This window comes from Tamandua tetradactyla, chromosome 14 (genome assembly GCF_023851605.1).
Source record: "Tamandua tetradactyla isolate mTamTet1 chromosome 14, mTamTet1.pri, whole genome shotgun sequence".
Classification (NCBI taxonomy): Eukaryota; Metazoa; Chordata; class Mammalia; order Pilosa; family Myrmecophagidae; genus Tamandua; species Tamandua tetradactyla.
This window is the reverse complement of record NC_135340.1, coordinates 82,013,573-82,026,977: the sequence shown is the minus strand read 5'-3', so window position 1 is coordinate 82,026,977 and position 13,405 is coordinate 82,013,573. Positions and strand designations below refer to the sequence as shown.

The 13,405-nt window shown below is 34.2% G+C and overlaps 1 protein-coding gene and 1 long non-coding RNA gene across 6 annotated transcripts in view; one reads left to right on the top strand and one right to left on the bottom strand.

The window, feature by feature from the left end:
• Positions 1–13,405, top strand: part of CLPX (caseinolytic mitochondrial matrix peptidase chaperone subunit X) — a 43,557-nt gene that overhangs the window by 24,941 nt on the left and 5,211 nt on the right. For all 4 annotated transcript variants that reach the window (XM_077128225.1, XM_077128226.1, XM_077128229.1 and 1 more), the window contains exons 6-12: positions 52–93; positions 4,020–4,196; positions 4,576–4,740; positions 6,104–6,192; positions 7,118–7,282; positions 9,778–10,077; positions 11,684–11,776. In XM_077128225.1, coding sequence (XP_076984340.1) covers positions 52–93; positions 4,020–4,196; positions 4,576–4,740; positions 6,104–6,192; positions 7,118–7,282; positions 9,778–10,077; positions 11,684–11,776 — 1,031 coding nt within the window. The remainder of the gene's footprint in view (positions 1–51; positions 94–4,019; positions 4,197–4,575; positions 4,741–6,103; positions 6,193–7,117; positions 7,283–9,777; positions 10,078–11,683; positions 11,777–13,405) is intronic.
• The window catches only part of LOC143656271 (uncharacterized), a 38,788-nt gene continuing 25,618 nt past the window's right edge, over positions 236–13,405 (bottom strand). For both annotated transcript variants that reach the window (XR_013162446.1, XR_013162447.1), the window contains exon 3: positions 236–765. This is a non-coding gene — a long non-coding RNA (uncharacterized LOC143656271). The remainder of the gene's footprint in view (positions 766–13,405) is intronic.

Below are 13,405 nucleotides of genomic sequence, written 5' to 3'. Positions count from 1 at the left end.
CTATACAAATATGTAATATTTTCATGTTCCCATTTCCATCCTCTCTCTTAGAGTTAGAAATAAGAAGACGGGAGGATGAGTACAGATTTACAAGTAAGTGATTTCCCCTTGGTTATCCTCTGTATTCAAATCATTCTTTTTGAGATTGTCCTTAGTGAAGTATGTCAGCTGTAGTAATGGTAAACATGTGTTTACATCTAAGTTTTTCATACATGGTATATATATAACTTTGGAGCACTTTTTCATAGCTAATTTGTATAGTTTGTATATGTTGTTATTTTGGATATTTGATTTTATCTTTCTGTTGCAATATTTCTTAAAGCATTACTTAGAGAAATATGGATATCACATAATTTTTCTCAATAGAGATCTGCACGTTAACAGGAGTTGTATTTTTTAAAAATCTGTAGTTTGCTACTTTATTTTTTGCCAGACTATAATTAGAGTTGGCCTGCTTATAGGTGACAGGAAGGCAAGTTATCTCCGGCGACTCTTTGCCAGAAACTGTTTATTTTGTGTTTGTGTTTGTGAAATTTACTATCCCCTTGCAAATTATGAATAAGCCCTTCCAACACACTGTTTGCAGCCCTGGATTGTCCTTTTAAGCATCAGATAGTCTGATGGCGGTTGAAGAAGGGCTTGATACATCAGTGAGAGCAACCATTCTGATGTCTTGCAGCCTTTCCTTTGGTGGCAGATATAGGAGCTGCACAGAGGATAAAGATTCCAGGAGTATTCATAGAAAGATTCACATGGCCTTCTGTTCTGTAATTAGAGTAACAAACAAGACAAAGCAAATAATAATAAAGCATGACAAATTTTCACTGACACGTTTGATACTTTTACATTAGCCTTTAAGGCAAGCAGTATTATATATTCATGATTTGAATTGCTCTCTCTTTTTGTCTCTGTGAATCTATATTGGTAACATAACTGGTTTACCAACTGTGACATGAGATTTACTACATGTTATAAAATTATTCATCCCTAGTTATTTTTAAATTCTATATTGTATGGAAATTCTATATTGAGCATAGTAAAATTAAATGCAATAATGTAATGTAAAATTAGTTATATATAAGAATATAAGATCTAAATAATGAACTTTAAGTACCTGTATAATATATATCTTATAATCCAGAAATATAATCAGATATACAGTAAGTATAGTACTCATAAACTTAAGCTGATGGCTGATAAAACTAGCATTAATTAGAAAAGAGAAAAGTCTGTAGTGAATATTTGAGAGAAATATTGTATAATATTTATGGTGATTTGGTATAATTTAAATGTTAACAAGTAACAGTGTTTAAAACTTAGGTTAAAAGCAATTTGTAATTATATTGATTAACTTGGAAGTAAATATTTTGCATGCTTAAATAGAATATATTTTCATGTAAATTCTTCGTAGTCTTCTCCTATGTGGGGTTTTAGGTTCTAAAGTTAGGGCATTAAGCAAAAGTCATATATAATCAAAGTTATTCTTGAAACTCTCTTTGAAAAATCACATTAGAGACCCACATACTGCTTTTTAGTAAGAAAAAGCTTCCATTATTGTAACATAATGTTATTTCTTAGATTGAGCACCAGGTGAAATAATTGTTTTGCATTTAAGGGCTATGCTGTACAAATAATTGAACACAGAAAAATAGCAATAATAATAGCAAATTCTATAGTACTTGTAGAACTATTGCCTGGCAATGTTCTAAGCATTTTTTATATATTAATTGATTTAATCTCTCCCAAACCCTGTGAGATAGAAACTGATATTTTCACTCCCATTTTACAGATGAGAAAACTGAAGCACAGAAATTTTATATAATTTACCCAGGGCCACACACTAATCACTATGCTAGCCTGTTTGCTCATAGTTCTTATTGTAGAAAGCTGTTGTACAGTGAGAGATATTGCAGGAATGGAGACTAACTGAAAGAACGGGAGAGTCATCTCAAGTTTCCTGTGGGACATATACTCACAAAATGGAATGACCGAAAAATCTCCACTGTAATTTTGTTCAAATTTTCTGCTAAATTCTCTTTTTCCTGTTGGGCAGAGCTAAGCTTGAGCAAAGCCCCTTCCTATGTTATTACAACTCCTAACTAGATTTTGCTGACAAAGAAAAACTTTGCTAGTGACAACTAACTAACCAACTGAAATTAATAGTAGCTGCACTTCCTTTTTTTTATTTAAATTTTTAAAAAAATTAAAAAAAAAATTACAGGAAGCACAAACATTCTTAATATGTGATCATTCCATTCTACATATATAATCAGTAATTCACAATATCATCACATATAGTTTGCATTTTCTTGCTTGCTGTGGATGATAATGAGGCATAGCATTGTGAATTATTTTGCTAATCATTAACCCTCAAGTGTAGTGAAATTTAACTGAATTCAAATGTTTATTGAATGCTTTTGTTTTTGATAAATAGGATTATGACCCTAAGAAAGTGACAGCCAGATGGAATAAGACCATTATAATTGTTATGACTGCTTAATTATTGTTCTGTTGATTTGATTAAAATAATAATGTACTTCTGCAAAGAATTGATGTTCTTAATTTACTTATCAGAAACAACCTAAAAATAATAAATCCAGAAAATATAAACAAGTATGATATGATCACAGAGATGCTGAGAATCAGATTTTGACAAATCTGGATAGTCTAAAAAGACTATTTGGATTCTTTCCCTCAGATAAGAGAGAGCAAGAATAAAGATTCATTTTTGTAGGGACCAAGCTGTTAAAACTTTGCCAGCAGTATCAAATCCTATGTAATTTAAGTGTTGTGTATCTATTTAGAAGGACTAGAAAGATCGACGTGAGAGCCTAAAAAAATCAGAGATTTGTGTAGACAGTGATCTATACCATATTTAGTTTTTCTGGTAGACTCACAGAATCATTTTTAGATATGGAAGAGACTGTAGAGGTCACCCATTTTAGTATTTTCACTTTACAGGCAAAGAAGCAGGTCCAGGGAAGTTTTTTTGCTATGGACCTACTGTGCAGTGACAGAAATCTCAGTTCAGTGTTTTTCCCTTTCTCTACAGCTCTGCTTCATTTCATTTATACTCTAACAAATAAAATAACAATGTGTTTTGTTTTTCTTTCAAAGTGCCTCCGAAGAAATTGCATTTTATTCTTCTTTTTTTATTAATTAAAAAAAAATTAACAAAACATTTAGAAATCATTCCATTCTACATGTACAATCAGTAATTCTTAATATCATCACATAGTTGCATATTCATCATTTCTTAGTACAGTTGCATCGATTTAGAAAAAGAAATAAAAAGACAACAGAATAAGAATTAAAACGATAATAGAGAGGAAAAAAAACCTATACCTCACATGCAGCTTCATTCAATGTTTTAACATAATTGCATTACAATTAGGTAGTATTGTGCTGTCCATTTCTGAGTTTTTATATCCAGTCCTGTTGCACAGTCTGTATCCCTTCAGCTCCAATTACCCCTTCTCCTTTTTTTTTTTTTTTGTTTAATTAACGGAAAAAATGAAATTAACCCAACATTTAGAAATCATACCATTCTACATTTGCAATCAGTACTTCTTAACATCATCACATAGATGCATGATCATCGTTGCATTTTATTCTTTACACCTTCTAACCATGTATTTGAAATTATAAGACAGATGTTATTGCTATTTTATAGATTAGGAAACAGAAACACAAAGTTTATATGACTTGTGCAAGTACATACAATTATTTACAAAGAAGGACTAAAGCTAAAGCTTTGTGAGTCCTTGCATGGCTCTCCTTCTGTTCTACTGCCTTCCCTTACATGAAGGAACATTTGTTTTACATAAATATAATCATTGTGTGTTGTACATTTTGTCACTAGATAATTTGACATTCTCTTCTTTTTTAGGTAAGACAGCATGCCAAAATATTTAAAGTTTTATAAATGGGTCTGTGGTTTAAGATGTAAGTTTTTATTGGGTATTTTTTTCAAGTGAATTCAAATAAAGCTTTATTAATTCCTTTGGCATTTTTTTCAGAATTGCTTCAGATTGCTGGAATTAGTCCACATGGTAATGCTTTAGGTGCATCAATGCAGCAACAGGTAAATCAACAAATATCTCAGGAAAAACGAGGAGGTGAAGTATTGGATTCTTCTCATGACGACATAAAACTTGAAAAAAGTAATATTTTGCTGCTTGGACCAACTGGGTCAGGTAAATAACTTCCTGAGAAAACTTAGTACTCATTTGTTAAAATAGAATGTAAATTAGTCTGCACCCTGTGTTCTTGTGATTGGGGGAGTCTGGCTCTTTAGAAGAAAATATAACAATCTTAGGGATACGTTACCAGTATTCCTGTGTAGACTTCAGGCTGAATTTAAGACGTTGGTGTTGCCTCTAGATCAATTCTTAATGTCTTTACAGGAATAAGAAAAATAAATAGCATATAACAAGATCTCAGTAATAATAAAGAAGTGATGTAGTAGTAGAAGTTAGCAATTTTTTATTAAATGCTATTCTAAATTTAGTTTATTTTGCATTTTTGTGGAAAAATTATGTGCCAACATATTTTTAGTTAACTTTCTATTTGTAGGTAAAACCCTGCTGGCGCAAACCCTAGCTAAATGCCTTGATGTCCCTTTTGCTATCTGTGATTGTACGACCTTGACTCAGGCTGGATATGTAGGTGAAGATATTGAGTCTGTAATTGCCAAACTGCTCCAGGATGCCAATTATAATGTAGAAAAAGCACAGCAAGGTATGTTTTCAGCATAGCTGTCGATGTAGTCTATGGGGAATGCAGTCTTTTTTTTTTTGCATTTAAGTAATATTTATTCATTTTTAAAAACATTTTCTATTATGAAATATATAAAAAAAGCAATAAGTTTCAAAGTACACATTGAAACAAGTAGTTATAGAACAGATTTCAGAGTTTGGTATGGGTTACAGTTCCATAATTTCTGGTTTTTCTTTCTAGCTGCTCCAAGACACTGGAAATGAAAAGAAATACCAATATAATGATTCAGCAGTCACACCCATTTGTTAAATCCCTTCTGCTCTGTTGTAATTCCTCCTCCTCCTCCTTTGATCCTCCTCCCAATCTTTAGGGGTATTTGGGCTCTGCCCTTTCTAACTTTCTCATGTTGGAAAGGGGTGTTGACAGTATGGAACAGGGGGACTGAACTAGTTAATGCTTCGGAGAGGCTGGCCCCTCTGGGCCTCAGGACTTATCTGGCCTAAGAACCATCTGGAGATTGTAGGTTTCTGGAAAGTCATCTTAGTACGTGAAACTTGTAGAATCTCAGATAGAGCCCTGGGTGTTCTTTAGGGTTAACAGAAATGGTTCGGGTTGGGGGGAATGCAGTCTTTATTTTGAGTCAGGGACTAAAATTCTGTAATTATATGAAAATACTTATGGTACATACTTTCTAACCACTGATTAAGGACCATGAAATTTGCTTTGTCATATTGTCACTAAGATGGCAGCTAGGATGAAAGTGGTCCAAATTATTATTCTTTTAGGTACTTACTACTATCATTTTGTTCTTGTTTCCGCTCCCCTCCAGACTCCTAATGCTGGGATTGGAGCAGGGTCAGGGCCAAGGTCAGGAGAGAGAGAAAAATGAACGCAGAAACAGTTTAGCCTATTGGCCTATAGGATGTCATAGATGCTGCCTTTCTCCTTTCCCCATCTATCATCTGTCCTTGTTTACATGAAGAGCTTGACAGCTTCCTGGTCAAATCCTTTAAGACAAGAAGATAGGTGGGAAAGTAAGTGAAAGTTAGTGCCAGCACTACATACACAATACCTGCTTCTACACTATACCACTTCTCCAGCTTCCCAAGATAAAAAACCTGAAAACATTAGTTGGGTAGATAACTCCTGTCAAAGAGATTTGGTTATCATACCTGCGTGGTATTCAATAAAATAAATTATAAAATATTTGTACAAAATGATGAATGGGGGAGATAATAGTGTATATTTATAATATTAAACCATTGTATTTGTTAAATATGAAACATTGAATAACCTTGCTTTCTAGCTACCTAGACTTTTAAAGATGAGGTTATCTTGTGTATATCTTTTTCACATTATAAACAGAATCCTCCTTAAATTATAGGAATTGTCTTTCTGGATGAAGTAGATAAGATTGGCAGTGTGCCAGGCATTCATCAGTTACGGGATGTAGGTGGAGAAGGCGTTCAGCAAGTAAGCAGTTGAATATTTTGTTCAAGCCCACTAAAAGGAAGGGAATACATCAGCCTCCTAATATTGTACGTTTGGTTTCACATTCAATTAGATTCTGTTTTGTTTCTTTTTCTCACCCCAGACTCCACATACCATTTTAAAGTAATTAAGATCCTGAAAGGAACTTCTGGTTGGCTATTTCAAATATCACATTATCTTTCTTAGGAAATAAAAAATAATTTGAAAAACAGAAAAGATGAAATTTAATCCTTGTTTTTTTAGTTCTTTAAAGGCCCAGTTATATTTCTAGGGGATTCTTAAAGAAATCTCTGACTTTAATTAGATATTGTGTACATGCTTCTTATTCCTTTCACTTAGAAGATAGGTAGAAGGTAGTGTTTCATTCCTTACAGAACCATAATTCAAGTCAAAATTATATATTGGCCAACTAATTATTACAAACTAAAGTGGGAGGAAAATTGCTTCAGTTTTCTTTGACTGCCAAAGATCACACTTATAAAATGTGCTAGATAGTTTTTTGTATAAGTCCTCTCAAAATACTGGTATTCCCCAAACTTAATTCTAGGAGTAGAATAGAATTTTAATTTATGTGAATGACAGGTCTTTAGCTATTTTCAAATTTTGAATGTTCCCACTATGGGAATATCTTACAAAAAGAATTATAAATGTCTTTACCATCACAAACAACCTCTCGGGTTGACTATTCCCTGAGTTATAGTACATTAGGAATCCTGTAACCATTTCTAATAAATGTATGGATTATTAATAAGTATATTACATCTTCATGTTAGTTGTGGAAATGTGTTTTCTTTAGTTATGCTCATTGACCATAACCACATATTATGTTCCCCATTGAAACCCATAATCTAAAGTGTAATCAATGTTCTTATATGATGATGCTATAAATAATTTATTCTTTATTTAGGGCTTATTAAAACTACTAGAAGGTACTATAGTCAATGTTCCAGAAAAGAATTCCCGCAAGCTTCGTGGAGAAACAGTACAAGTTGATACAACAAATATCCTCTTTGTTGCATCTGGTGCTTTCAATGGTTTAGACAGAATCATCAGCAGGAGGAAAAATGAAAAGGTAAGTTTTCTTAGGGGTTACTAGCAGGATAAGGAGCATTTAAAGTTACAGAGGATGGATAGTTTCTATTCTGTTATCTAGCTGGCTGCCAGTTGTAAATTTTTTAGGAGTTACATTTTCTCAGATCACATCAGAAATATGTTCCTAGTGATTTTTTAAATTTCAGAGTAGTAAACTGGAGGATTTTAAAATATCTGTTTGGCCTTAAATGTACTAAAGTAGCAGCTTAGATGTAATTAAAATAAATTAATGCTGCTGCTTTTATTTTTTCTTGGGTGTGTGTACGTTTGGTACGTGTGTATGTGAGAGAAAGAGACATAACCTTTATTTGAAATTCTGTAACCAAAGGCAGGAACTGTGCTCTGGTATTTACGATGAATACATCTAAGGAGGATTTGAAGCTTGAAACCTGTAGAACTAAATGGTTAAAAGTAATGTTTGTAAAAGATCAGAAACATGTAGAAGGACAGTTTAGGTCGTAGTTCTGACTTAGTGGGTATTAAATCATGCCACTTAGTTCTGGACTTCTTAGTGAAAATAGGGGTTTAATTCTTATAACCTGAAAGAGGAGGTATTTGAAGTCTTCAGGAGATACTAGGTATCCTGGCAGTAAATATAAAGAGGACTTGTCACATGGGTCTTTTTGAAAAGGCACATAAAAGAGCTTTTCTATAGTGATTTTATAGAGGATTAGAAACATACACATAGCAACTGTGGAATTGTAACCCGTACCAAACTCTAAAATCTGTTCTACAACTAATTGTTGTGATGTACTTTGAAATTTATTACTTTTATGTATATATGTTATTTAAAGAGAAGGAGGAGTGTAATAGAGAAATTAGGATTTAACAAATGAGTAGGACTGCTGAATCATTATATTGATATTTCTATTGGTCTCTAGTGTCTTGGAGCACCTAGAAGAAAAAATGAAAAATAATGGAACTGTAACCCATACCAAACTTTAAAATCTGTTCTATAACTATGTATTAGTTAGGGTTCTCTAGAGAAACAGAATCAACAGGGAACACTTGCAAATATAAAATTTATGAAAGTGTCTCACGTGACCGTAGAAACGCAGAGTCCAAAATCCACAGGGCAGGCTCCGAAGCCGATGACTCCAATGGATGGCCTGGATGAACTCCACAGGAGAGGCTCACCAGCCAAAGCAGGAATGCAACCTGTCTCCTCTGAGTCCTCCTTAAAAGGCTTCCCATGATTGGATTTAGCATCACTAATTGCAGAAGACACTCCCCTTTGGCTGATTACAAATGGAATCAGCTGTGGATGTAGCTGATGTGATCATGACCTAATCCTATGAAATGTCCTCATTGCAACAAACAGGCCAGCGCTTGCCCAATCAGATGAACAGGTACCATAACTTGGCCAAGTTGACACCTGTCCCTAACCATGACAAACTACTTATTAAAATGTACTTATAAATATATTGCTTTTTGGTATATATGCTATATTTCACACACACACACACACACACACACAAATGGAAAATTTCACACACAGCATAACTAAAATAGGAAAATCCTAATTAGTATTAATGCAATACATTAGTCCTCAGCTGGAGAAATACATTAAAAAAGTCATTTTCAAGCAAATGAGGAACAACAATTAGCAATTCGAAAGATAAGAAATTTATAGTTTAAAAGAACATACTCTTAGTAGGCATATTTGTCTTTTCTAAAACAAGAGCGTTTGGAAGACAAAAGATAAAATATTTTAGTTCATAAATTGAACCAATGGTAGTAACTTAATTATGAATGATAAAAGAGAAAGTTTCATTTCTCTGTTTCTTGCTTTACCACTAGTTTATCTGATTCATTAAGTAACCATCTGAATCTGTATTATTCTACATATGCTATAGAGAGTATGGGTATATTTACATATGCCTGAAGGATGCATACAATTCTAAAGTTTTTTAATCTTCAAATATTACCAAAATACTTTTGAGGCAAAGGTCCTGATCACACCTGCATTTCTGTAAGTTTCATTGTAATAAAATTTACAGAGGGGGTTGAGCATGGTCCTGGAATCTAACCCAGATCTCCCACATGGAAGGCAAGCATTCTACCCCTAAACCACCCTTGCACCCTATACCACATTTTGTTTATCCATCTGTTGATGGACACTTGACTTGCTTCCACCTTTTGGCTATTGTGAATAATACTGCTCTGAATATTGGTATATAAATATCTATTTGAGTCCCTCCTTTGGATTTTTTTAAGTATATACCTAGAAGTGGGATTCCTGGGTCATAGTCACAACTTCTTTTTAAGAAAAATCTATCAAGTTTCTTAACTTCATGGTAGAACATCTGAAACTGCATCTTTTCTAAACATGCCTTATTTCCAAGTTTATCATATTTTAATTTTACTTGCACACTATCTGCATTTTACATTCTGTTTGAATACCTACTTGCAAATTCATTCTATTTAAATATATGCAAATTCATTCTATTTTAATACATATCATTTCTTTGGCAGTATCTTGGATTTGGAACACCATCTAATCTGGGAAAAGGCAGAAGGGCTGCAGCTGCTGCAGACCTTGCCAATCGAAGTGGAGAATCAAATACTCATCAAGACATTGAAGAAAAAGATCGATTATTACGTCATGTAGAAGCCAGAGATCTCATTGAGTTTGGCATGATTCCTGAGTTTGTGGGACGGTTGCCTGTGGTAGTTCCTTTGCATAGCCTAGATGAGAAAACACTTGTACAAATACTAACTGAGCCACGCAATGCAGTTATTCCTCAATACCAGGCCTTATTCAGCATGGATAAGGTTAGATTTTTATTTTTCATGCTTAATTTATGTTTTTCTTGCTAGTGATATTCTGCATAATTTAGCCTAACAAATTAAAAAGCAGTTCTGTTCCTCTGGAATACCAGCCTATTCCCCCATTAGATTTAACCTAAAAATCAGGGAAGGCAAATTATGTTACATTAGAACATGTAGGAGTTGGTTTTATTCCTAATTAAAATAGTTACAATAGCATAAAGCTCAAGGACATTATTTATAGAGATAATTATTGCCAGTATCCTACCCCGGCCCATTCCAAGCCAGACACACAGAGTTGTGCTTTCAGCCTTGATATTCTAAACGCTTTTAGTGATACTATTAAATACTTTTGTTAAGTGAAGTTTTATCAGCTCCCATATCTACTGCTCTGCAACCAGATGTCGGAGGTCACTCTAATCCACACATCCAGTCAGATATCAAATGTTTTGGATTTTTTTAGTGCCTCTGCGTCCCCTTCTCTCCATTACCACTGCCACTGCTACCGTCTCAAGTCAAACCCCTTTATCATTCTTCACCTTGACCTATGCATTTGTTCTTACTTGGGCCCCTGCCTCAAGTGTATCTTTGATTACCATCTCCAAAATACCATCTTTTACTTCCAGAGTGGATCATTTTAAAATTATTGAGCATAGTGTCCAGCAGATAAATATTAAGTTCTTAACAAATATTCATTGAATGAATAAACACAAGCTAATTCTGTTTCTCCCCTACTTAAAATCCTTCAGTGGTCCTCTAGTCCTATTTAGAGGCTCTTACTTTGGTGCTTCCTTAGCATCATGTGCATAAACTGTGTTGTGAATATTCATTTGCTAATCTGTCACCACTCAATAGATTCTAAGTTCCTTGAAGGCAAGAAATGGTGCCTAATTCATCATTTGGTCTCTAATGTGTAAGTGTGTAGGGGTTCAGTATATGTTGACTAAAATCTTGGAAAGTCCGTGTTAATCTAGAAAATCTCTTCAAAGACTAAGAACAAACTTGTGATTCATACTACTCTTCCCTTAAGGTTAATTGATAAAAACAATTGCTTCTTGAAGCAAGGTTCCAAAGCACCATGAGAGATAATCACCTCACTTAAATTTTACATTTTCTGGAAACACTAGTTAATACCAAAAGTTGCCTAATTACCAAGATCTTTTAAAATCTGTTGTTTTGTATATTTTGTATATTCTTAATAATTTGAACTTTATTATTTTGAAATTTGTGGTAATTTAGAAAGACTTGTCTGAAGTTTTACCTTTTTCCTATAGGATGAGAGGGTTAGTTACACTCTAAAATGTCATATAGGGACCCAACAAGGGTTTTCTAGAAGGAAAGTAATAAAGTCTGTGTCTGAATGGGAGGGGGATGACAGTCGAGATATATGAATTTTGACTCTACCTGTGTTTTTAATTATTAGTGAATCTACTTAGAGCTTATTTCCTTGTCTGTAAACTTAGGGCATTGGTCCCTTTTAGTTCTAAAATTCTGTGATTCTAAGAAGACCAGGAATTGTCAGTATTAGTTAATAGATTAAATACCATATGGTTATATTAGAAAAATATCATAAAGAAAATCTAAGTTCTCTTTCTTTTGAATGTGTCTGTAGTGTGAACTGAATGTTACTGAGGATGCTCTGAAAGCCATAGCCAAATTGGCACTAGAACGAAAAACAGGTGCAAGAGGCCTTCGGTCCATAATGGTAAGTTGGTGTTGTTATACAAAAACTGATTATTTCCTGGTTTGAATTTTGGGAATATTAAGCCTCCATGTTTTTTTTTCTTTTGGAAATGTTTCCAGAGAAAATACCCAGAAAATAATGTAAGCTTGGTGATTTTGTTGTTGATTTTTTTGGTCCTGGTTGTTTATATTTTGCTTCTTTCTAAAAATGAAATTTACAACAAAGACATACATACAATTAATGAAATAGAGAAAATCAGGATCATGGGAAAGAGAATATCTGAAAATTCTAAATAGGTCTTTTGACTAAGCTGCAGAGCCCTTTCTTGGGCCCATTGAAATCACTATTCTTGTTTGTTTATAATTAAGTTATAGATACCATGACACTTTACCCCTAAATTCTTCAGCATGCTGTGAACCTCACAAATTTTACTTTGTTACAGATCCTAGGGGCCCAGAATATTTTCCTACCATACCTGCTCTGTTCTTTTAAGTTCTCTCCCTTTCTCCCAAGTCTGACTATACTAGTGGATTATTATTTCCCTTTGTGCTCCCCCAAATAAGCACATGTTCCCACTCCCTTTTAAAAATTTCACTTAAATGTCACTCCTCTCATCTCAATAGGACTTTTAATTGGAACTACACATCCTTTCTGAGGAGGTCCTGGGCTTTAGGTATTGCTGATAAAGGACAGATTAGTTAATATTTTTGGGAAGTTTGAGGTACTCAACCAGTATTTTCCTTTAGGTGGAATTTAACCCAGCCCCTATGTTCTAGTTTGCTAACTGCTGGAATGCAATATATCAGAAACTCAGTGGCTTTTAAAAAGGGGAATTTAATAAGTTACAAGTTAACAGTTTTTAGACTGTGGAAATGTCCCAGTTAAAGCAAGTCTATAGAGATATCCAATCTAAGGCATCCAGGGAAAAAGATACCTTGCTGATGAAGTTTAGGGTTTCTCTCTCAAGTGAGAAGGCACATGGTGAACATGGTCAAGGTTTCTCTCTCAGCTGGAAGGGCACCTGGTGAACACTGTCATCTGCCAGCTTCCTCTCTAGCTCCTCAGGAGGTGTTTTCCTTCTTCATCTCCAGAAGTCACAGGCTGGTGGACTGTGGTTCTGCAGCGTTCTCTGTTGTGGCTTTCTCATGGCTCTGTCATTCTTCTCTGCTCTCTCTGAATCTCTCTTGTGGCTTTCTCTCTTGTTGTTCTCTGCTTCTGAAGCTTTCTCCAAAATACTTCTTCTTTTATAGGATTCCGTAAACTAATCAAGACCCGTGTAGAATGGGTGGGGACATACCTCTGTGGGATAATCTAATTAAGTTTCCAGCATGCGGTGCTAAATAGGGTTTAAAAGAAACAGTTGCTCCCACAAGGCTGATTAGGATTAAAACATGGCTTTTGGGGGGTGCATAAATCCTTTCAAACCAGCGCACCCTACCTTTAGACAAAGCTAGTTTTCTTTAGGTAACAACATTAGATCTATTGCGGCACTTAAGACGGTGGTTATTTGAAATCATAGTTCAAAATTGAAGAGCTTGACAGAGTTAATTTAGGAGTAAACAGTTTTTAAAGTAAGGATTACAGTTTTTAAAATAAGGATTACAGTTGACTTCAATGATAGAATAAGCCCAGTAATGCTTCTGAGGAACA